Genomic DNA, 25,477 nt, shown 5'->3' with positions numbered 1-25,477 from the left:
ACAGCCTGATTGAAGACAATTTTCAAGAATTCCCTGACCCTCTTCTTTCTGCTGTTTCCCACAAAGATGTAGACCATGGGGCTAATATTACTGTTGATGGCAGATAGAAATATCATTGTGTCATACAATAAAATTGAAAACAGTGATTGATACTGATATTGAAGGATACCTATCAGTCTCATGCGAAGGGCAAATTTGAAGTATGCACAGCTGTTGCTATAGTGATTGTTGTTGTTGTTATGTGCCTCCAAGTCGACTGCAACTTATGGCTACCCTATGAATCAGTGACCCCCAAATTTGAAGTATGCACAGCTGTTGCTATAGTGATTGTTGTTGTTGTTATGTGCCTCCAAGTCGACTGCAACTTATGGCTACCCTATGAATCAGTGACCCCCAAGAGCATCTCTCATGAATCACCCTGTTCAGATCTTGTAAGTTCAGGTCTGTGGCTTCCTTTATGGAATCAGCTATAGTGATTAGGTAAAGCTTATTAGATCTCCAGGAATTATGGCAGATCTTAAGGATCAGAAGAAAGCTGGAAAGAATGAAGAGGGGTGCCAAGCAAAACAACTGAGAGCAAATAGAAATAAGATTGTACTTTGATAGTTGGCTTTGTCATTTACAAAAGTGTAATAAAACACAAAGTATTCTACAGTAGTCACCAAGTATGAAATAATCCGCAAAAGAACACAACAATGGCTGACTAATATTTTGGTCTGCAGCAACTGTACTACAATGGAATAAAGACTGAAAGGCAGCTTTCAACACTGAAGGCTGTCAGGAGATAAGAGCCGGCATTGCATCGAACAAGAATGAGATGGTAAAAAAATTGCAATAAGATCCAAGGGGGAAAATATTATGTTCTCAAAAACTAAGAATGTGTGACATTTCAATAAAAAAATATAAAAAATGAGCACCAACATATCTGCTGCATGTAGATCCATGATGTGGACTGTGAAGAGTTTCTTCCTAATTCAAAATAGTACCAATGTATAATGGCATTCTCAGCAAAACCAAGGCAAGCAATGGTAGAGTATTCAGTAAGTAGAGATTGTCAAAGATCGCCCCTCTGGGGTCCCTTGCCCTCAGCACCCCAAGGGGGGTTCTTTGCTTCTGAGAACAGCCCCAACTCCTTTGGGTCTCTGCTTCCCAGGCAAATTCTCCCTCCTTCAGGATTAGAGTCACAGTAGAAACTGCCACCACCCCTTACTAGCTTCCTACTCTGAGGAAGAGAACCTCAAGAGTGCCAACAGAGTTCTTAGAGCAGATTTAATTTACAGCCTCTACTCTAAGGCATTAATCTACACTAATCAGCCGTAGTCAGTAGTGTTCTGTGATCAAGGACTAGATTTTAGAATCATTAGCTCCAAGCAATACACACCATTTATAAAAGGGCAGTTTATTTAAAAGAAAATGAAAGTATATATAAAAAGAGAGCAGCATTTGTTTCCTTAAAGTTAATTGCCCCCAGCCAGGCTACATGAGATACATTGGAATAACAAAGGTGAGAGATTCAATACAAACCAAAGAACATAACAAAAGCTTTCTAGCCTAAGATTTCCTAAGCACAGTATAGTAGCCTGGTTCCCAGTGGCTTTCTCTGGAATCCTTAGATGAGTCAAGGTAGATGATAATAGGGAACAACCAACTGAAGGGTCATCCTTCATTTGTATGGAGTTTGGCAGTCAACAGGGAGGGGGGCCAATTAGCCATCCTAAGCGCCCCTTCTGTGACCACCTCCTTTGAAAATAAGGGGGCTAGACAGTCCCACCCAGGGGTCCTGATGTGCAATACCCCCTTTTCCTGACTTTTGATCTCAGAAGAGATAAGGTTCAGTTGCATCTTCTTGACTTTTGCAAATTGCCTGTCTGGCACTGAGCCATAAATCTTCCTCAGCAGGGTGTCCCAGGGATCCACAAGGCTTCCAGAATTCTCTCTGGTTGAACCATTTTAGCTTGACCAAAGTTAGCTATTCTTGACAGAGATGACATGATATTTTAATGCCTCAGGTTCATTAAGCAGAGATGTCATGCTGAAATCAGAAAGCATGACTGCCTACAAAATCTGTGTAAATAAGACAATAATTAGTACTTTAAAGCTGTGTTTTCTTCTTATTTTGATTTTCTGGACTATGTGTGAAAGCAATTTTTTAAAAATTATTCCTAAGGAATATAAACAATTTGTAGTTGCCCATTTTTCTGAATAACATTTGAGTTACTTTTTAAAAAACACCAAAGAGGGTTTTTGTTGTTGTTGTTGAATGTATAAGCATTTATATGCTGCCTCATAACAAAATGTTTTCTGGGCAGGTTAATATTCAAAAGTAAAAAACAAATTAAGTGCATTTTATTTATTAGCATATCCCTTTTCAGAGAAACAGTCTTACACATTTTACTGGTTGGAAGGTTCAATGCTATAAAGGCTACTATTTGATAATGATGACTACTTTTAATTTAAAAAGTAATAATATAGAGAAAGAAATATAACATATCAGAAAGATGTAGGGCAGAGGTGACTAACAATTTTTCTCTTGTGGACTACCTCACAACATTGCAAGGCCAAATGCCCATGATGGCTGTGGTCAAAAAGGTAGGCTAGATCGGACTTCCCGGAAGGATTGCTCCGCCTGTGGCTGCCTCTGAGATGAGCTCTGTCTCAGAGGAAGCTTTTTTCAGTTTAAAATCAGTCAAAAGGGAACTTTGACTGGTATAAATGTTCTCCCAGGCAAGGGTGAACCGAGAGATTACCCACAGAAACTTCGTTGGGCTGTCAGTGGCTGGAATTGATCAGGAATTCCCTGGGAAAAGAAGGCATACCTAGCAGCCGAGGACGGAGTTAGGTCTTCCAGCAAGCTGGGCTGAAAAAAAGCGAGACGTTTTTTCTTTTGAACGATCCACAACGGGCGAGCTTTCTTCTGTCTAATCTTATCATTTGGCTTAAATTACTACAGTAAAAGAGATTTGTTTAAGAATCAGCAATTAAGATACCTGGGTGAGTTACACTTCTCTCTTTTATACAAGGAATTAAGGAGGAGGAAAGAAAATTTAAAAAGCTTATCTTATTTTTTATGGCAAAAAGCTGGCCTGAATTTGGAAACTATAAAGATTAAAACGGATGAGGGGCAACTTACCCGAAGAGAAAATCTGATTTAGATGATTATTTGATTGATATATGTCTGGGACTACTTTTTCTTGGACTACTTTCTTTAGACGAATCTGCTGTTCATGTATGTTACTAATTGTTCGGCGCTGTGAACCAAATTTGTTTTGCATTCTTGGACGTGCGGGAGATAAGAACTGTGCTGGCCAGATGATGTCAACAGGCCTGGAATATTAACTCCCTTATTGCTGGGAAAAGAAGCAAATTACTCTTTGCTTGGGAATTGTGGCTATATTGGAAATTTGAAGGGTTTTTTTTTTCGGCTTTAAGAATGACAATCAAAGAAGTGGCAGAGACCCTGGATGTATCCCTGGAAGGGTTTTCCCCTCTGGATATGTTTCAGAAGATAATGGATGAGATTAAGATAACGAAACAAGAACTGGGACAGAGTAGACAAGAGATGGCAACTGAATTTGGTAAAGTGAAACAGGAGTTGAAAGAAATAAAGGATTATATGAGAAAAAAAGCAGATGGACAAGCAATAGAAGATGAAAAAGAAATTAAAGGGAAGGAGCAAATTCTGGAGATTGGATCAGATATATCAAATGTGGAATTGGAAAAAGATTTGGACTTTATGGCAAAAATTGAAGGGAGGATGCAAGTCCTGGAGATTGGAACAGATATATCAAGTGTGGAACTGGAAAAATATTTGGAGTTTGTGGATCCTGGAGATAAAGATTACTGTTTAGAATTCGGCGTTGTCCCTGGAGAAATTGATGAAGATATCAGAGATAAAGCTATCAATGTTTCGATGGAATTTCTGGACTGGAATGATTTGATGGAACTTGAAATAGAGAAAATTTATAGAATTAATTCCAGATATGTGACAATGGAAAAACTCTCAAGAGATATGCTAGTGCATTTCGTAAAAAAGAGGAACAGAGATATGACTTTACAACAATATTTCAGCAACACATTCAGAATTGATGGCAAGGAAATATTTGTGATGAAGGAAATTCCCATCAGACTCTTACTATATGACTATGACTATGACAGCAAGATTATTATGGGTGCAAGGATGGAAGTTGGAAGATGGAATTAACACTGATAATGGAGGAATGGCTATTGAAATTACTGGTCCTAGCAGACTTGATGAGATGGATTAATTGACATGTTTATTTGGAGAAAAATCGATGGATATATTTCTCAAGGAGTGGAGACCTCTTTTTGACTTTTTGCGGAAAGAATAAAGTGATGTTAATGAGATTTGATGATTAATTAAGATAACTACTGGAGGAAAGTGATTTTGTAATGTATTAAGAGACAGGTTTGTTATGTATCATAGACCTATGGCTGATCTGCGACAAATGGAAGTCAACATTTTATTTTATTTTTTAATTTGTTTCTTTTTCGTTTTTTTTGTTTTGTTTGAAAATTTGAATAAAATTAATGATAAAAAAAAGGTAGGCTAGATCAAAGTTGGTGGAGCTACACTATGACTTGCGTACACATACACACACAGAGAGAGGGACAGATCTCTGTCTTTGCAACAAAGACCCCAAAACTTCAGCATATTTTTTTCAGACCTCCATATTGCAATGCCGCTCATGAACTTTCTTCACTTGAAGGGAAATCACTTGAGGGGTCACATCAGGCCCATGGGGCATGCCCCCCATAAAGAATGGAATATAAAACTAGCCATAATGGATCCATAGTACATATTCTATACCATATCAGTAAACTGTATTATTCATCCTACATTCAAATTCCAGTGCAGCCTTTCACTGCCTAGGTGGTCTTAAACCCTATTATAGTTCTCTATCCATATTTTAATTGCTATATATAAGTAGCTATATAAGATAGTTTTTAAATATGTTTTTAAAGGTTTTTTTAATGTTTTTAATGTTGTTTTGTTTGAATGTATTTTAAGGTCTTTTTATGATGTTTTAAAGTGTTTTTTAGCATTTCTGTTTGCCACCCTGGGCTCCTGCTAGAAGGAAGGGCGGGGTATAAATAAAATAAATAAATAAATAAATAGTTGAAATGGTTTGTTCATCACCAAGTATGATGCACATCAACCCAATCCATTATTTACTTTTGCTAATGTATACAAATATAACAATTCAGGCCACAATTTATTAATGTTTACATGGACATAAATTCTGTTGTTCTCAGTCATCTTTCAGCTTAAGTAAGTTGTGAATTGAGCTTCCATATCCTTTCCCCCATTTCCATATATATGAATTCAAAAGTTCCACTGATTTCAGCTCCCACCCGCCACTATCCTCATCCCCAACATTTAGGATGGACTTCTAGGAACACTTACAATGGAAATATGTTCCACTGAAATAAATGAGAGTTCCTTCCAAAGTACATTTTGAACCAGGTTGGCAGCATGTGCTGAGCTGCTAATGTGAAGCTGACAAGTTTCCTCAGTCTAGTAGACTGAAAACTACGATGACATGAAACATTTTCCCCTGTGGCAAGAAAATCTGCTGTATTACATTGTAAAGATTTAAATTGCACAAATAAACCACTAATTATACTGGGGGGAAATGTGAGGAAGTTTCTTACCAGAACTACATGAAATGAGCCTCCTTAATGTTTTTCTGTTGCTGTAGCTAGATCCATGAAGCTGTCTGCAGCAGTAGTATGGGTCATCTGGTAGACCACATAAGTGGAAACAGGGAACAAACCATAAGTGGAAGAGTTATTAATTAAAAAAAGATAGCAAATCAGTCTGACATTAGTTAGTGCTTCTTAAAGCTCATATACCTCATTTTCCTCTTGCATTACTTTCTGAATTACTTACCTGATAATCCAACAATACAAGAGTGATTCGGTTAAATTTGCTGAAATGTTGTCAGGGTTTATATATATATATATATGTATCTCTTTAAAACTGTTCATTTTTATCGGATGGTTTCTTTTAGAAAAGATTTTTTATAAATCAGTGCCTTGACCGTTCTTCAGAACTTCAGCTCTGATTCTGAGATTCTAAAGGATTGTTTTGTTTTTATTTTTAACACAGTAAAAGCATCTTTGAAAAGAAAATAACAGTCATTCTAGAGAGCATAGGACAGGAAGAAGCATAAGAGTGTATTCAGCAACCACTACTAAGGCCAATCAGTATGAAATCTGATCAGGGCCAGCACCAGGCATGCCAGGGCCCTTGGGCACCAGACTGCCCCGGGCCCTGGCACATGCAGGCATGCCTCACTTACCTCTCCCTGAAGGGCCCCTCCTTAGGGTGGGTGGGTAGCGCTCCTTCCGCGATCCATGGCACAGATCGCAGAAGGGAGTGCTATTTACCCATCCATAGGAGGGGCCCTTGAGGGACCCTCAGTCAGGGCCTGACCTGGCTGCCCTCCTGCACCAGCCCTGAGTCTGATGCAACTTAAAGCAGCTTTGATGACATGCATGTATAAGGAAACTCAAGATTAAACAAGGTGTCCTTTTGAAATGCTAGCCACCACACAGTTATTATGATGAACTAGCTTTCATTAATGCGTGCAGTGATATATCTTGGCTGATCCAGGAAAAAGGCTGTCGTTCAGTGCCAGGACACATGCTTTCAGTTTCCATGCAAAAGGTCCCAGGTTCAATCCCTGGTTTTTCCAAGTAGGGCTGGAAAAGATTCTTGTCTCCCTGGAGAACTGCTGTCAGTCAGGTTTGGCAATACTGAACTAGATAAACCAATAGTCTGACTCAAAATAAGGCAGCTTCCTATGTCCCTGTGTTCCTTGTGCCTGTGTATTCTCTCCCATTTCCCATCTTCTTTTAATCAGTCTGGAGCCAGCCAGAAAACTATTTCTCATGAGTCACATGAAAGCATCCAAATTCTGTTGAATGTTCAGGGCAAGGGCTAGAATTACATTTAAACTAAGTAGCCGATAATGCAAGGCATCAAGCTGATCAAAATATGGTTAAACAAAAGTATTATTGAACTAAGTGAGAAGAGAAAATTACTGAGACAATATTATGACAATGTTGTGGTCTTGTACTAGATTTTGGAAATGCTGTGTATAGGAATATAGGGTTTTGTATTTTGTGTGTGTTTTTACACAGTGTTTAATCTGACCTAATCAGGAGCAGATGAAGAATGATTAAGTGTAACTTCATATGAATATGTGATGTGTTGTGTCACAGGTTGTGTAATTATGTAATATGCTATGTGATATTGTTGAACATTGAAAATTATTGATAAAGAAAATAAAAATTTAAAAATTCTTCTGGTTTGTTGCCATGAGAAAGACTGAAGGCTGCCACCATTTTTGCTGTCATGACTGCCACCCCCCACCCCTATCACAGTGCTGTGTGTGTTACACTGCAGGGTACCCTGTGCCTGGAGAATTTCCCATCCCAGGCGATGGATTGGCACAAGTTGGAGGTGAAAGTTAGAAACAGCAAGGAACTATTGCTACAGCCAGTGATCATCAGCATAAATTTATTTATTTATTTTATTTATAAATGAGAAAGTCCTAACTGAAGGGTCTATCATCTCTTGCTAGTTAGTACTGAAGTGAAGCAGGCTGATGAGATTGAGAAGATCCCATGTCACGAATTTATGTGCTTCATGATGATGAGGAAAAACTTCATTTTACGTGGGAAAACAGTTGAGGGCTATGCTGATGTTAGGTTCCTGATCACAAATCTCCATACAGCGCAAATACACAAGCATTAGCTGGTGGACTTTGTCATTAATTTCATGGAGGAATTTGACAAGGAAATCAGCAAGATGAAGCTTTCAATCAATGCCAAGGATCGCATTGTGGTGGAGGAGTTGCTTAAAAATTTCTAGACCATTTCTCATCCTCTCTCTGGACAGCCTCCTTGCTGGGGCTACAGAGAGGGCCACAGTTCAAGAGTAAGAGGAGAAGCAGTCAGACCTGAGGGGGCTGTCCCAGCTAAATATACACAGTGCTCGCCAGCATGCCCAGGTTCCTTTTTAAATAATTTTGTGACAAAATTGTACATGTTTAAGACTGTGTCGACTTGATATCATTTTTAATGACTGATCACTTGCTGTAATTTGTCTACTTGAATCTCCTAGTGGAACCTTGGTTCTACAGGCAAGCTGGCAGCTGAAGATGACAATCCCCTTGTGCCAAGTCACTGCACTCTCTGGAGAGATCAGTTTCCCTAGCCCACCTTCCCCTACTCCCACAGTGATCAGAGCATTCTGAGCCAGTGCTGCCTCCTGTTCATGCCCTTTCTCTTCCTCATCATAGCTTTGCCAGAAGGAGCTGTGAACAGAGGGGCCAGGGCATGCATCAGAAGAATGGGATGGGCTGCAATCTGTAACTCTTGGTTCTTTTTGCTATGGTATCATCACTTTCTTACTCTGGGACTCTCTTTATTAATGCCTTTTCCCCCTTGCCTCATGAAAAAAAATATTTCTAGTTTATGACTGTATATGCACCCTTATAATAAAATGGCAATCTGAACAGGGGTGGTGTTCTGCCCAAATTCGAGACATCCAGTCTCAGATGCGGCTGTGATTTTTTCTCTTTTTATTAAAGCTACAGTTACATCAAAAGCAGTGTGCCTCATAAACCTAACTAAGCTTTCTAGGAACTTTTGCCCTGGCTAAGTCTGACTAAGCATGACTTTGCAGCGCTCTGACATCGACTCAGCAACGAACCCCTCCCCCGAGTCAACTCAAGTAGGCTTGGCTTTTGTGCATAAACATTGGCTCTCCTCCTCAACATCTGTTGAACCTACCTCATGAGCCGCTGCCACACAGGGGGCAAAGGAGGCTGGCTCTTGGCTTCCCCCTTCGAGAGTTGTGGGCAGTTGGCTTGCTCAACCATGGAAGCTGTGGGGCGCCCGGCTGGGAAATGACAGGTGAAATAGGAGGCACCTCCGACATGGGCGTGGGCACTGGGGGTGTGTTTAATGGAGCAGTCTCCAACAGGGCAGTCTCTGACAGCTCTGTTGGCACTTCAGCGGGTGCACCAGAATTGGGGGGAGTTGAGCTGTCACTGACAGGGATCTGCATGGTCTGCGGTCTGTCCCTGCTGCTAGACCCTTCCCCCAGCTCATCAGCCCAGTCCTCCAAGTCAGAGTCTGCCATCTTGAAGCCTCCCCTCCCCACCTGGGTCACAACAGGTAGGCAGGAAATAATTCAGGGAGGAAAATTGTTAAAAAAGAAGAGTGTGAGACTACCAGCAGAGTGATTTCCCCCCCATCTCCATTCAAAGTTAGGCCAACGTCTCCAATGAATGTTTGTCATGATAAAGCCATAAGAGGTGATATGGTCCCATCATTTCTCCCATCATTGTCATCATAAGTATTTTATTGGTGTGAGAATAATGTCAATGTGCATAAACAGCATGAGAACATGCAAAAAAATAAAGTCTCAAAGACGTATAAAGTTCTCCTCCAGGAGAGATGAACATGGTATAATATTGGAGGATCTTGTGAACGTCCATCTGCAGCCCTGTGAAAAGGGGAGAACCAGCTTGGGGGGAGTTGAGTGGGAAAAATACCCCCCCTTGCACTTCTGCTTAGAATTTCCAAGTCTGATGTTCAATGTTTAAAAAACCAGCCAGGACATTGTTACAATTCTAAAGTGTAGCTTGCTCCTTTGTGTGTTTTCTGATACATATGTTTTCAAACAGGTATAATACAACAGGGGAGGGGAACCTTTGGCCCTCCAGATGTTGCGGAACTACAATTCCCACTGTTCCCAGCAATCATGGCCAATGGCCAGGATGATGAGAGCTGTAGCTCAACAACATCTGGAGGGCCGATAGAACCAACCTATAACAATGCAAGAATCAAGAATGCAGAATAAAAGGGTCAAAAACATCTACTGTATTAGCTACTTATCTCTAACAGCAGCAACTCAATATCATTTTCCTATCTCCTATACCACTGAGCAAAGTTCAGAAAAAATAGGGTGGTGATGTGTCCAACTTTATGGACTTACATTTGAAGAACTGTCCGAGGACAGTGGCCTACTTGAAGGTGTCTCATTTGAAGGGCTTCTGGGGAAAGTCTAGTTTAAAGATGAGGAGCCATACGAAGGGGCCTTGAAGTTGCCCATCAACAGTTAGTACACTGAAAGCAGAGTGAGCAGGCACACCGACCACTTGGTCACTGTCTTTCCCACTATAGTGAGGTGCATTGTACTTCTGTCTTAAATGATAACAACTATTTCTAAATTTATGCCAGTCTGCGCCCTCTTTTGTCTTCTTTTGTTGCTGACATATTTCTTCCTTTTTAACAATGCATAAGAGGCCACCTGGAAAGAAAGTGAAGCATTAAACTGTCAGCTTGAAGCCCTTGGTTGCCGCCAAACAGCACTTTGTGGAGGTTTAATTCTGCTGTACGCATTTCCCATCCATCCATACTCTCTCAGAATGGCAGACTCTTGCTTTTTCCTTATTTTCCCCTAATGAATGCTGGATTTATATAATTGCACCTACAGTATGTGCACCAAAGGCATCTCAATAAAATTGATACAATCCGTAGAAAAAAGAAGAGTCTTTAGAGAGAAGGTGTTGCTCCCACTGAAATAAATTAGCAGAAGAGATGAACAAGAGCTTTATGGAGAACTGGTTTATGAGGGTGACTAATTGTGGGATGTGATGAGGACTGTTCCATCTTGACAAGTGATTTCCTGTGGCAGATCATGTGGAAAACAAGCCAATCTGAAGCCTATTAATTTCATTGGGATTTAAGCTTTCACAACTTTCTCCAGGTTGCCCCCATTAATACCAATGCAAAACATATCTGATTATTGAGGTTTGCATGTTTAGCACTTCCAGTCTCTGCCATTGGACACAGCCAGTCGTGATAGGATCAGCATGAACATCTGGCCAGATGTGTCATAGGGTTGGGTTTTGAGAAAATGTAATTCCATTTTCTTATATTCTCAGATAATTACGTGTGTGTGTTTGACAGCCAAAGTCACTCTGCCAAGCCCTGATAAAAGACCAGCAATGGCCACGGATTAAATTGAAGGCAGATAAAGCAAAAGCAAATAAGTAACATCTTGTTTCTCCTGTCAGCTATATTTTTTCTCCGGCTGTCACCATTCTAGGAGATCACAAATTCTTTCCTGATTGGACTTCTGAGAAGGAAACATTCTGAAACGGTTCACTGGATAACAACTGGTAAGTAGTGCTAATAAGATGTATTCATTTTGTTGTTATAAAGCAATTTAATCTGTTACTTTCAGTTAATTTAGATAATTTAAAATGTTTAAAACCTAACTTTGAGGAAGCATGACACCCTGATTTTGGGAAGGTTAGATATAAAATTAAAATTAATTGCTTCCCTGTTCTATTATTATATAGAAGCTTGAACACAAGGACATTAATGATAGTCATGTCTATTTTAAATGAATGGTTTGTAATCTGATATAAATTAGGAATGTATTAGGTTAGATTCATGTGTGTAAATATTTTTATGTATTTATACATCATGTATTTATGAACGATTCACACTGAAGCAGCTGAAGGTAGCAGAAGCTGAAACATTTTGCTTGAGACCATAGTTTCTCTGTTTTGTTGTTAGTCACTGTAATAAATACATGGTTTTACCCATGATTAATTGCATCCTTCCAGGATTCTGAGAGCAAACTTGTCTGAAGTGTTATTTGATAATGTGTTTTATGTGTGGGTACATATATATCCTTTGCTTTCTCCTAACTTATGTTTCCCTCAGGAACTGAAAGACTAGTTTCTGAGTAGACATGTGAAGGATTGCACGGATATATTCCTCCATGTTATCATATAAAGTAAGGGTTGTTGCTTCAAAAAGAGAAAAGACAGCCACTTGATCCCTTTCTCTTTCTACCATTCTCTTCCCCTTTGGCACCCTGACCATGCACACATACCATTCACAACATTCCCCACTTATATCCCTGCTTCTCACTTGCACTCAATTCACACACACACACACACACACACACACACACACACACACACACACACACACACACACACACACTCCTAACAGGAGTGCTCTTGTTCAGGGTTCTGGAGGGTCTAGTCTAGCTGGCTCACACCATTTATTTATTTATAAAATTTCTTACCTGCCCTTCACCATAAGGACCCAGGATGGGTTACAACAATTATAAAAAAAGCTAAAACCATTATAATTATAAAACACATAAAACAGTTCCAAATGGAACAGAACAATGTACATTCAGCAAGCTGTAAGCAATACCAAGTTGTAAGGAAGTTAGGCAGACCATTCCAGTCCTCCTCCCCCCTCCGCCACCACCCTTTTCCATTTTCTTTTCAATTAACGGGCAACATTCCATTGCTACTGAATTTGGTTTGGAACCCACCTAATTCTCAGTCCCTGAAACAATTTGCAAACTGAAACACAGCAATACTTACAAATGCACATTTCTCTGAATTTTGTGATGCAGTTCTCAAACCAAAGAATATGTACAAAAATGCATATACTAGGGGAAAGTGGGCATATAAATGAATATATTAATGAAAAATAAGATACAAAATGTATTATTTTAGGGAAAATTGCTTGCAAAAGTCCAGATGATAGGCAAAATTGCATAAATATATATATTGACACACCTCCCTCTTGTTTCTCAGTGGCCCCAAGTGTGGCTTCAATTCTGTTGGCACACTCTACCCGAGAGGGATATTAGAAGGAGCAATTCTTAAAATGGGATCAACAGTCCTCTTACTTTTGAGTAGGAAAGTAAATAATGTTGCTCTAAAATAAGTGGTTTCCTTTTTTTTCTGTTTGCACCTCAGTCTTTGCTGGGCCATGGGAAGAAATTCTAAGCTAGTAAGACCCTTGAGGCTACATTATATATTTTGTTCTCAATAGTTCAGTACACATGCTAACAATTACAGTAAGAGACTTCACACAGGTGTCCCATGCAGAAGCCCAGCTGAGTGAGTGCCGAACTCACGTGATTCTTCCCTTTCAAATACATAGAGTGATTGTACAAGTCAGGTTTCTGTACTGCACCAGCATGAAGGACCCACTTCACACGGGATGTTGTCTTCCTGGTGGACTGTAACTTACGTGTGATTGGTTAAAATTTGCCCCCACTGATTAAAATTATTCAACTAACAGTTAAATTGATCTATCAATTAAAGGTTACAGCTCTGCAGTTTATATTTTCATGGTTGTAGGAGTCCTTATATTAGACAAATTCATGGAGAAGGTTATCAATGGCTACTAGTCCTGATGGCTATGTATTGCCTCTAGTATCAAAAATGGTATGCTCTTGTATATCAACTGCCAGAAATCATGAGTGGAAGGGCTACATTTGTCCCCTAGGCTGCAGTTCCCCACCTCTGCACTAGTGTATATGTAGCAGTTGTGTTTGCAAAATAATGTTCCTATTTGAACAGGACAAATATGACTCCTTTCAGATTGGCACAGCTTTGTCCTCTAGGGACGAAAAGGAAAATTGACTGGACATGTTCTTCCATTTTTGGTGTTGTTTCAGAGGTACAGTGAAGTACAGCATCTGGCAAGACTCTGGCTTTTTTCTTTTTCTTCTGTAGTATTCAATTCCTTTCCACTTTCACAGAACTAATTCCAACTGACTACATCAGCAGCCTGATGTTTGGTTTTATGATGAATTTGTATGGTTTTATATTCTTTTCAGTTTATTTTTATGTACATGGTTTAGAAACGCTTAGTGATTAAGCAGTACATAAATGCCATAAATAAATAAAATAATCATATATATGTCAGAAGTAAGCCCCACTAAGCTTATTCCCAGGCAAGTGTGTTTGGAATTGCAGCCCTAATTCCATGACTAGAGGATCAATTTGGCAGGTATGGATTTTATGGATAGCAATGGACACAGGGGAGGTTTGAGGGTTTTAACACATTGTTTTGAGAGAAGGCAGGTTCTCTTCTCTCTTTTTTGTATTAAGATGCGCCAGAATTAGTGTTTGTTATTGTAATCCAAGAAAAAATTAGTAGCAAAACAAAGAAAAATTTTGTCAAGAAGGGAAAGGAGAAAAGGGGTTGGGACACCCACAATGAATATAGGTGCTTGTGCAAGAATTACAATGGGGGGGGAGAGAGAGAAATGGCTCAAAATCACATATTAAACCAAATGAGAAGAAAATATCTATGGAGTATATGTACTGTCTAGTCAATGGCAGAACTCTTCCAGCGTCATTTGGAATTGGGCTTCGGGAGAAGGGGGTTGGATTCGTTGGGCACTGGGGAACATTTTAGGAAAAGCCAGGCTTGTACAAAAGGGAGGGGCTCCACTTGAACCAGGATGGAACCAGACTGCTGGTGCTTAAAATAAGAAAGGTGGCAGAGCAGCTTTTAAATGAATTGCAGGGAAAAAGCCGACAGGAGCTGAGAAGAGTCCATTGGGAACAAATCGTACCCCGGGATGAAGATGGAAAAATGGATGAAAATGAAATTGGGGAGGCTTAGAACTAGGCATTGAGAGTGCAGGGATATAGGATAGCAGTTCAGAGAGGCCAAAGCACCACAGGCCAAAACACCATTGCCAAAGACAACTTAAGAGAGACCATGTATACCCACAGCGCTTATACACAAATGCTAGAAGCCTCTGAGCCAAGATGGGAGAACTGGGGTGCTTGGCCTTAGGAGTTAGCATTGATATAGCGGGCATAATGGAAAACTGGTGGAATGGAACCAGTGGAACATGATTAGTTCTGGATAGAAACTCTACAGAAAGGGCAAGGAAGGATGTTCTGCAGGTGGCATCACTCTGAACATCAAAGAGGGCATTGAATCCAGCAAGCTAGAAATCCACAGAATCATTGTGGGTGGTGATTGGGGCCCCATGTATAATTTCTTACTGGGTGGGGCATACTATTGTCCCACTGATTAAAATACTCAGGGAGACCTTGAGATGCACAATGAGATCAAGGAGGCATCCAAAAGAGGAAATGTTGTAGTAATGGGTGGCTTCAACTACCCTGACATAGACTAGCTACATATGTGTTCCAGTTATGACAAAAAGGTAACATTTCTAGATCTCCTAAATGACATAGAACAGTTTGGTCATGGAAATGACCAGAGGGATGGCGAACATGGACTGAATCTTCAGTGGCATCTGGGACCGGGTGCAAAAAGTAAGTGTTGTTGAACCAACTGGGAGCAGTGGCCATAGTGCTATTAAATTAAATATCATGTAAATGGCCAAATGCCAAGAACACATGGTCTTCAAAAGAGGAAACTTCCCCAAAATGAGGGGATTGGTAAAAAAGCTCAAAGGCAAAGTCAAGAGGGTCAAATCCAGGGTTGTAGTCATCCAAGGTTGCAGGTGGGCTTTGACCCCTTACTTTTTTGTGAGCTGGGTCCAAGCCAGGTCCTTATATCTCCAGCATCCTATGTGACAATCAGCATGACAGGGGAGCATTTCATCCACTAAGAAGAGGCTTCTGACTTGGCTAACAACATGCTTCCTTGTCCTTTCATGATGATTGAAGCCAATCAGAGTGAAAGAAGGTGAGTCAGCTGATTGGCTAACTCTTTCATGCTGATTGGCTACTAGGGACATCTGTTGTTGTGGGAGAAGGTGCATGTGGGAAGGACACCAAGGAGTGTGGACTCAGGATGATGGAGAGCAAGTCAGCAAATGACAGTGACAGAGTTTGCAGAGGAGGGTAGGCAGCCAGCACTACAGTCTGCATGGAGGAAAGAAAGAGGAGGGTACCGGGAATGAAGAGAAGGATTTCGGGAGACCAGCAGCGAAGGAGGGAGAAGTGGAAGAGAGAGGAGTTTGGAAGAGCCAGAGAAGAGGGAAAGTGAAAAAGGAGGTAGGAGAGAGGGAACTTGGGCTGATGGTGGGGATTGACAGCTGCTGCTGCCTCTCCTTGCTTCAGGACCAGACATGACAGGCTGGGGGAATCTCAAAAGAGTGAGAGGTAAGGAAAATCCTTTAGGGAGCATTCCCAATTACAGTTGCCAGGATCCTGGCCTGAGACTGACCCTGTATCTTTAGGAGAAGAGAAAGTCAGCCAAGTGCAGGTGTTCTTGCAACACTGTCATGAGAAAAACCAGAATGTGGAATCCTCCCTTCCCCCTGCACAACTTTTAAAGATACAGAAGACCTCTTGGAGGGCACCCAAGAGGTCTTCTGTATCTTTCACAGTTGTGCAGGGGGAAGGGAGGATTCCACCTTCTGGTTTTTCTCATGACAGTGTTGCAAGAACACCTGCACTTGGCTGACTTTCTCTTCTCCTAAAGATACAGGATCAGTCTCAGGCCCTGAGCCTGGCAACTCTAATTGGGAATGCTCCCTAAAGGATTTTCCTTACCTCTCACTCTTTTGTACTGCTGTGTCCTAGCTGCTGCAGTTGCATTCCCAGTGTCACTCCAAATTTAGGGAGTGGTCTTCTGCTAGAAGTGTTTTGCAGATGGAGGGGACTGAGAGAATCCCATTGGAATCATGGGACCCTGCCCTCCAGATCAAGGTCATAGATTTCTCACATGGAAAAGAGCAGCACGTCTCAGATAAGGTTTTGAAATCATTCATGGAATTTGAAGCTCAAGAAATTGTTTCCTTTTTTGGCTTGAACACTACTGACACATGCGTTTGCCACTGGAAGTGGAAGGCTGCTATAGAGGGAAAAGACTAATCCCTTTGTGTTGTGCATAACGTATTTTATATTTCTGGAAAATTGGAATATAAGAAGAGCTCTGCTGGATCACACCAAATAATTTTATCATAGTTACAATATACTATATTTTTCAATCCAATCTATTAAGGATGGTGTGTTACTCTTTTTCCAGTCTTTGCTATGATTATTTGAGCAGCTGTTAATAAATTGATTACTGCTGGAACTGTATTCTTTAAAAGCCCTAAAAATACAATCTTGAGCTTATGATATAAGATACAAGATAATCTATAAAAAAATAAGATAATCTTATAAAATAATCTACCATTTCTGTGATGGTATTATGGACTGTATTCAAAAAAGAAGAGCAATGGAATAATCCCAAAATATATGCATAAAATCTGCTCTTCTTACCCCTCATCTCCAGCAGTTATCCTGTCCTATGTATCATATTTAACTTACATGGTGTAAGATACCATTGTTACAGAATTTTAAAATAAATTTCCCCTTAAATCAGCTCATTCCAGCCTAGACAGAATATGACTCAATAACCATTTCTATTCACCTATTCTTATTTCAGATCTGCTTCTCTGCTGATCAGTGGGAGGATATGTTGTGACCACATAAGATTAGGCAGTGAGCCAGAAGGAGCCAGGGGTGGTGACGGTGATGCACAGATTGCACCCTTATGAACAAAAGATAGAAAAAATGGATGTTTCTTGGTGACTATCCATCCTGACCACAGATTGTGCTTATTGCCTGGAGAATGTACAAAATACAGTTGAGTTATGCATATTCCCCAAGGCCGGCTGGAGATTATGCATAATGGCTGATGTAAAAAATTCAGCCAAGATATGCACATTCCCCTTAACATAAATGAGTTAGCACTGTTACGGATTAAGACTGTTAGGGATTATGCATAATTACCAAGGAAAGTACAAAATTCAGTTGATATATGCACATTACCCGAGCCCTGTTGGAGATTATGCATATTAGCTAGGAAATGTGTACAAATCCCTCTTCATGGAAGAATTATGTGCACATTCTCCATGATACCTGGTGAATGTGCACAATGGCTTATTTTTATGTGCACGAACTGCTCAGCTTACATTCCCCTTAACATAAATGAGTTTAGGGTTACAATAAATGGGTTCTTGAGGTTCCCTCCAATCTTGTCAGTTTAAAGCTATAAAATGGGATTCTGCTAAAATGGTCAAACCAGTTTCATTGTTTCATAACAGTCCTGACTAGGCTACTTACTTATCTGCTTTGTAATATAAAGCAGGGCAATGAGTTGCTACAGAAATTAGCTAGCTGAAGATCCTTCTGGCATGCAAGCTGAAGTGGACATATTTTTCTCCCCCCTCTCTCTCTGGGCTGGCCAGTGATGCCATCAAGGAGTTTGTGTATGAGAAGGAAAAACCAGGTGGTCTTTTTGGAATTGGAGCTAGAAAGATAGAAAGATTTTACTTATTTAGTATTTATTTATTTATTATATTTATATACCACCCCATAGCCTTGCTTCCTGAGCCAAATCTAAAGCAGGAGTGGGGAACCTTTGACCCTCCAGATGTAACTGGATTACAACTCCCATGAGCCTTGACTATTGGCCATGCTAGCAAGGGCTGATGGGAGATGTAGTTCAGCAAAATGTGGAGGGCCAAAGATTCCCCACCCCTGATCTAAAGGTATGGCTTTGGTGCCTGCCCCCTAGACTCTCCAATAGGAGAGCAGGAACTGTTGAAGTTTAATGCTGTGGGTCTTCCATCTTATGCTCATCCTGTATATATGTGTAAATAAACGTCACATTACAGAAGTACCGTAACTCTCCAATCACCTTCGTTCCAAGGGAACCAAACCTAAGGTACATGCTGGGACCCTAGGAATCTCTCACTGGTCGGAGATTGGGATGCATGCAACACTGTCTTTCTCAGCAAGAAAAGAAAGAAAGAAAACACAGCTAAAAGTTGCAGTTTTTACTGAACACCAGTAAAACTCCAACACTTGTGGACACCAGTTCTGACACCCAGGGAAGTTTAGATAACTACGTACGTGAAAATAATGCATGAGGACCATAGTAGCGGCGCCTGCTTTAGCTTTGCTGACAATGCACACAATGGCCATATTCCACACATTTGGCTGGTATACAAAAGGTCTCTGTGCATATAGAATGGGTGTGGAGAACCTTTGGCCTTCTAGATGTTGCTGAACTACAACTCCTATCAGCCCCAGTAAGCATGGCCAATGGCCAGTGATGATGGGAATATCTGGAGGGCCAAAAGTTCTCCAACTAGTGTAGAGTTTCTCCATGCATGGTGGAACCCTAATTGGGCCAGGGTCCCTTTTGCATGGAGGATCTATATACATGTACATGAGCACATACCTAGAGCTCCTTCACATGTTGCTGTGCTGGTACAGATTCACTTCAGGTGTGCATTGCTGAGTGGGGTGGGGGAAGGAGTGGAAATGCTGCCGTTGGTAGTGGTTATGAGCAACTCTGTCTCTGTTCAGTGGCCATAAGGTAGGAATAGGTTCATTCTGCTTTTATTTCTGTTCTTGTTAATATGCCAGATAAATCTCAGAAGGTATTTAATGGAAAAATGCCACATATTCACTTTCTTGGAAGAGTGGTTTTAACACAAGAGGGATCACTCTCTGGTGAGTTTTCATCTGCCTTGATTCCTAGCTCCAAATCAGTTGGCTGCATTGTTCTGCATCAAAGCACACTTTATAAGAGCCTTTCCCCACATGGTGCTTTGGTTTTGGACTACTCCCATCATACCTGACCATTGGCTATGCTGCGAGTTGTAGTCTGGAGGGCACCATTTGGGAAAGATTGCTTTATAAGATTTGAGACACTGTATCAGGGTTAGTCCCAGAGCTGCTTTACAATTTTAAACACATGCCCTCTCAGAGCTTGGAAAAGTTACTTTTTTGAACTACAACTCCCATCAGCCCAATCCAGTGGCCATGCTGGCTGGGGCTGATGGGAGTAGTAGTTCAAAAAAGTAACTTTTCCAAGCTCTGCCCTCTCTCTATTTTATGTATTCCATTTGTGCATGATAGTGTTATTGCTAGCTCCATTCTGTATTCTTCCAACCTTTAACCTATCCTTGTTGTGTGGCTATAGCATGCACACACAAACACACACTTCATAATTCCTTGGAGATATTCTGAGTCACAGACACCTCAACTGCTGCTGGCTCTTTTAGAATATACATGATTTGAATGCTCATGAAACCAATATAAATGTATTTTTTTCATGTTAAGTGCAAGGAATCTTATACTTGTTTAGGTGGGGCTCATCATTCATGTAACCCCAGGGTTGGCTCACTTGTGGCCTGCCAGACATGGTTGGACTCCATCTCCATCAGCCCTAGCCACATGATCAGAAAAGATGAGAATTGTAGTCCAGTGACATCTGGAGGTCCCCTCCCGCATCTATGCTTGAAAACCCTCCCTCTTCACCTGTAATACGCCTGTTTCCTGCCACACAGCAGGGTGAAGCATCATGTGAGGGGATAGATAAAGGCAGGCATTCTGGTCTGAATGGTGCAGCAATACTTTTTAAAGTGTCGGTCCTAGCAGAGAATGGGTGGACACCATTTGTTTTCTGCTGCAAGCAAATGTCATGGGCTGGCACTGGCTGGTGGTTCATTTTTGAATTTTCTCAATATATTCTCCCCACATCACTTCCCAACACTCATTATCTTACACATCTTGTTTATGTTCCTCATATTTGACTAAAATAAAATTGTGTGAGGGCTCCCTATCTCCTTTTCCCAGCCCTACTTGGAGATGCCAGGAATTAAACCTGTAAAGCATGTGATCTACCTCTGCCCCTGAGTCATGGTTCTTCCTTTAAAAGTAGGATTGTGCAATCAGTTAAATTAGCCTCATATCCATGAGGACTTTTCTCTGTACTATCTTTATGGATTCTCCATGAATCTTTTTCTTGCTAGCTGCATATTTCCCAGCATTCCTATCTACAGAACCGATACTGAACAACCTAATCATGGAATTATCTTCTATTTTTACAGGAGAGACCGCATTCTGAAACACACCAGAACTGTCCTGATAAGAACCAGACCAGTGATCCATCCAGTCCCACAGCATCCTGTTCTCACAGTGGCCAACCAGATGCCCACAGGAAGCCCACAAATACGACCTGAGTGCAACAGCACGCTGATGACAGAAATGAGCTCCTTGTCCAATTGTGCTGCTAATGAGACACAAATATGGAATGGTACTGCCAGAGAAGATTATGTCATCACAATTGTGACCTATGCTTTTACACCTGTCATCATTGTGGGATTAATTGGCAATGGAGCTATTTTTCCATTTCTCTGCTGTAGACTCAAACGGACTAAATACACTGTGTATGTACTGAACCTGGCCATTTCAGATTTCACGATACTCTTCTCTTACCTAATCAATATTGTTTTCAGTTTAATTATATGGAGAAAACTAGATTTTGAAGGATACTTATATATTGTAAGTGATTTCTTGAGTTTTTTTGGTTACAACACTAGTTTTTTCCTATTGACAACCATTAGTGTTGAAAGGTGTCTTGGTGCTTTTTGCCCATTCTGGTACCATAATAATCGGCCAAAACATCTTTCAGGCATATTATGTGCTCTTTTATGGATCCTGTCCTGTGTGGTGACTGGAGTGGAGTTTTTCACCTGCTGGTCAGAATATGTTTCATCTGAAGAACCATGTTACAGAAAGTATATTGCAGAGAATCTATTCCTTATCATAATTTTCCTGATTTTTACTCCAATAATGGTCCTTTGTAGTTTGAGTCTGTTCATCAAAATATGGGGAATTCCATGGCCAAAGTCTCCAGCACGTCTTTGCCTTACCATTGTTATCACAGTTGCCCTGTTCCTCATCCTTGCATTGCCATTCAGGATCTCATCCTTGATAGGATATTGGCATCCAGAAATGAAGCTAAACTGGACCCTCATGGATGTTTCTTGCCTTCTTGCTGTAATCAACAGCAGTGTCAATCCTTTTGTGTACTTTTTTGTTGGAAGGCAAACACAAAAACGGCTGCGGTCTCGAGAGGCACTCTCTGCTGTGCTTCATCGATCCTGGATGGATGAGATAGATGTGGTGGCTACAACGCAAGAACACATAGGCAGTGATGAACAGGAGGCCTGAATGCCCATTGTCTCAGAAAACAAAGGTTTCCAGATATATGTCTGATGGAAAGAGATTTTATTTTGTATAGATGCTTGCTTTGGAAGTCTGTTCTCCAGTTTGGTACAGATTTGCTTATCTCTTGCCCAGCTGCTTCCAAGTCTGAAGACTGATTTTTCCCAGTTGTTTTCATTTCCCATGATACATAATTCTGCTGTTTTTTAAAGCAATCAAAAATGTTCTTCTATAGTTAAAGATCTCCTAATGATCCTCTCTCAGCTCCATCCCCACAGTGGCCTGTAACACACATCGGCAACCTTTGGCCAGCAGGAGCATGCAGCATGGATGCCAAAGCCACTCCTCCTATTGCTAAATTCCCCCACCCCACAGATGAATTTTGCCTGGGGGAGCGCAACTGTGATGGGAGGAGGGCATGAAGGGAGAGTCATCCCCACACATTTTCCTCCCCATATAAACCATACTCCGACCAGCACACCTGCTAGCTGTTTGGCTAGCTAAGGGAAGCGCAATTGTGATGGGGAAGAAGGTGAACAGGGATGACTCTCCCCATCATAAGTGTGTGTTTGTGTGAATGGTCCTGTCCATTGTCAGATTCAATGATATGTACTCTCCCACCATCCACCCATCACATATGTGTTCCTTGAGTTGGGAGGAATATTGTCCACCCTTGCCTTACTACATGCAGACAGAAGATCAAAAGAAAAACCAAATACTTGAGCAGTACTGTGACGATCCCACAGCTGGGTCTACCTGTGATACTCCCACCAGGGCCACCACCTCTCAGGATCTCGGTTTTTATTTGTTCTCTCACATGCTCTAGCACAGATCTCACAAGATCCCACTGCTAGGCAGCAGCACCAGCCACTCCCTGTAAACAATACTGCTAGAGACTTCGCCTTAGTCTCCCCCTATGGCTTATTGTTACTTTGTGTCTGGGTGCCCTTGCTGTCCACAACCCCCTTGTAGCTTTGTCTATAAGCATACAATCCTGGGTTGCTTTGGATACTTGACAATCTTACAATATCTCCCTTCACACTGCCACCATTTATTTGATACTGTTTCCCTCCAGCCTTGGTAATTACCCTGCCCTCCCTTCTGGTCTGTGTATCCCCAGCCAAGGATCAGGCTTTAGGTAAACCAATAAAAGTATTTATTTGATACAATAATATTTGAAATAACAAGATTACTTTAGGAATGTTCAAGAAGTGTATGGTTTCATTTAGTGTCACTCTTTATGTTTCCAGTCTTATATATTCTGCCTAAATATCAGCCAAATATAATCCAACCCACAACCAACTTCAATCCACACTCCACAACCAATCGCCAACAACTTCCCCACAACTCCCCTCGACTCAACTGTCATCCTCTCATTTATACCTTCAGCCATTCAAACACTCAGCCAATCATCATCCAACATTCTCCAGCATTCTAGCCCATGTACTCCCCCCTCTTACTCAGTCACTTACCATATATCACTTAATAAACCCGCACTTACCATATTTACAGATATTAAAATACAGGGACACAAGTACCTCCAACATTTATGGAATCATTGTCAGAATCATATGATGATGATGATGATGATTTACTGAATGTATATCCGGCCGTTCTTCCTGAAGATTCAGAAGTGTTACAGACTCACAGAAGGAGTTTGGTTCTTGTTTTATTTTGGGCTGGGGCTACAAAGTACCAGAACCCACCTAGAGAAGCCAAGACATCTCAGTAACAGAATATGACACCCCAGCTGTCAATAGTGCAGAGGTCTCAGAGACATATTATCCAACTTAAGTTGAAATGGTGCTCCTTCTGTCAGAGGCTAAACCTCTGACTCACCCCCGCCCATACCAGGAATGGACATCATATGTAGAAGGAGGTTGTGGACCTCTGCAGAGTCCATTTGTGCAGCTCCTCCCCCTTCAACATCCATAGGTTAAGTGTGGATGAATGGAAGGAAAATCCTACATGTGCTGGCCTCTACCAGAGCTTGGAAGTAATTTGCTACAAGTAACAAATTATTTGTCATTCATTACTTTTTTGAGGAACGAGTGGGTAATTCCTTTACATTTTGATTGTAATAGAACTAGGAGTAATTTTATTGCATTTGAGGAGTAATTGTAATGTTTCCAGCATTACTTTGGGGCATTACTTGGGGGGGGGAACAGGGGAAGTCTTCTGCTCCTCTGATTTGTGGATGAAAATCATGTGCCTCACACTGGGCTTTTATGCAGCGTTGCTCTTTCCTCATGCCCTGTGGGTAGGGAGGAGGCAACGAGGGAGGAGGAGGAGAGTGAGACGGGGTGGAGTGGAGAAAACAAATGTTTAAAAAAATGGATGGTGGTGGTGAAGAATGGAGTGGAGGGGAAAAGGAGCCGGAGGACAAGAACATGGATAAAGGAGGAGAAGGAGGCAGCAGCAGAATGGACATAAAGAACCGTGGAGGTGAAAGATGACGTTTGTGTGTGTGTGTGTGTGTGTGTGTGTGTGTGACTATTGTGTTGCACTTGGCACACTCTCTGGCTACTGTGCTGCATTTGCAGTATTTTAACTTTTTTGCATCTCAGGGGAAAATGTTTGCTTGGGTGAGTGTCCCTTAGTTGGTGGCAGAGCAGTGTCCAGGAGGTCATTAAGTGAGAGAGATTATGTTTGCTGGCTGAGTGGGGGGGGTTGCACTTGGTTTGACGTGCAAAGATCTGAGCAGTGGCCTCTGCCTCCCCACCTCCCTTACCAGCCGAGACACCACCATTGCTAACTTATTGATAAAAAGAATTATTCTACTACCTCTGTATGTGTGTGTTAATATTGTTTTAGGCTACTTAGATGTGCAGCAGCCAAGGCCAGCACCTTGTAGGCATTGTTTAAAAAAAGTAACTGAAATGTAATTGTAGTGAGTACTTTTGAGAAAAAGTAAAGTAATCAGTTACCTTTAGAGCAATAATTGCAATGGTAATTACTACTTTGGGGGGCCATGTAATTGTAACTGTAATTTATTACTTTTTAAAAGTAATCTTCCAAGCTTTGGCCTCTACAAGCATTCTGGAACCCCAATTGTACAGGGTTCTACAACATATGGTAAGTTTATGTACATAGAGATTTAAATGCCTAGGCTTTTCCCTGCCAACACCCATGCTTAATGCATGGATATCAAGATGTAGTGGCTACAATGTTGAACTAGGACATGGGAAACCAGGTTTAAATCCCCACTCAGCCATGAAGCTCACAAGGTGACCTTGGGTCAGTCACTGTCTCTCTGCCTAAACTACCTCACAGGGTTGTTATGAGGATAAAATGAAGAGGAGGAGAACCATGTACATCACACTGAACTGTAATAAATATCAGGAAGTGAGGCTGAGGCATGCCCTCACAGTCCTCTTTATCACATGACACCCTTTTATGTAAAAATATGTGAAGAAGGCTTATGTGTAGGATCAGGGGTTTGGTTTCAGTGAGATGTATCATCACGTGGCCAGCACATACAAGAAGCAGCCTCTGCAATAATTCTGAGCAGATTTGATTTGTTCGCTATTGGAAAAATCACTTACTGGGAATTCAGTTATATTATCAAGCTTCTCTATTGATGCTTCTGGGTTAGTGGAAGCCAGAAGGAAATGTAGGAAGACTTGTCTGTTAAAATGCCTGGGGGCACAGATTTAAAAACA

At 41.1% G+C, this 25,477-nt stretch overlaps 2 protein-coding genes across 2 annotated transcripts; both read left to right on the top strand.

The window, feature by feature from the left end:
- The first annotated feature begins 7,381 nt into the window (after window positions 1-7,381).
- On the top strand, window positions 7,382-7,900 carry ARPC4 (actin related protein 2/3 complex subunit 4). The gene is given in 1 exon segment (XM_061626369.1): window positions 7,382-7,900. A coding segment is annotated over 1 exon segment (519 nt).
- A 3,203-nt stretch (window positions 7,901-11,103) lies between these two features.
- Window positions 11,104-22,879, top strand: LOC133384431 (proto-oncogene Mas-like). Its single transcript, XM_061626368.1, has 2 exons — window positions 11,104-11,222; window positions 20,696-22,879. The coding sequence occupies exon 2, from the start codon at window positions 20,796-20,798 to the stop codon at window positions 21,819-21,821; it is 1,026 nt and encodes a 341-aa protein (XP_061482352.1). The 5' UTR covers window positions 11,104-11,222; window positions 20,696-20,795; the 3' UTR covers window positions 21,822-22,879.
- The last annotated feature ends 2,598 nt before the right edge of the window (window positions 22,880-25,477 follow it).

This window comes from Rhineura floridana, chromosome 4 (assembly GCF_030035675.1).
Source record: "Rhineura floridana isolate rRhiFlo1 chromosome 4, rRhiFlo1.hap2, whole genome shotgun sequence".
NCBI classification, from domain to species: domain Eukaryota; kingdom Metazoa; phylum Chordata; class Lepidosauria; order Squamata; family Rhineuridae; genus Rhineura; species Rhineura floridana.
The sequence above is the reverse complement of the archived record's forward strand: the minus strand, read 5'-3'. Positions and strand labels throughout refer to the sequence as shown.

Coding starts and splice junctions, on each gene's coding strand:
- LOC133384431 (XM_061626368.1), top strand. CDS start 20,796: ATGCCCACAGGAAGCCCACAAATACGACCTGAGTGCAACAGCACGCTG.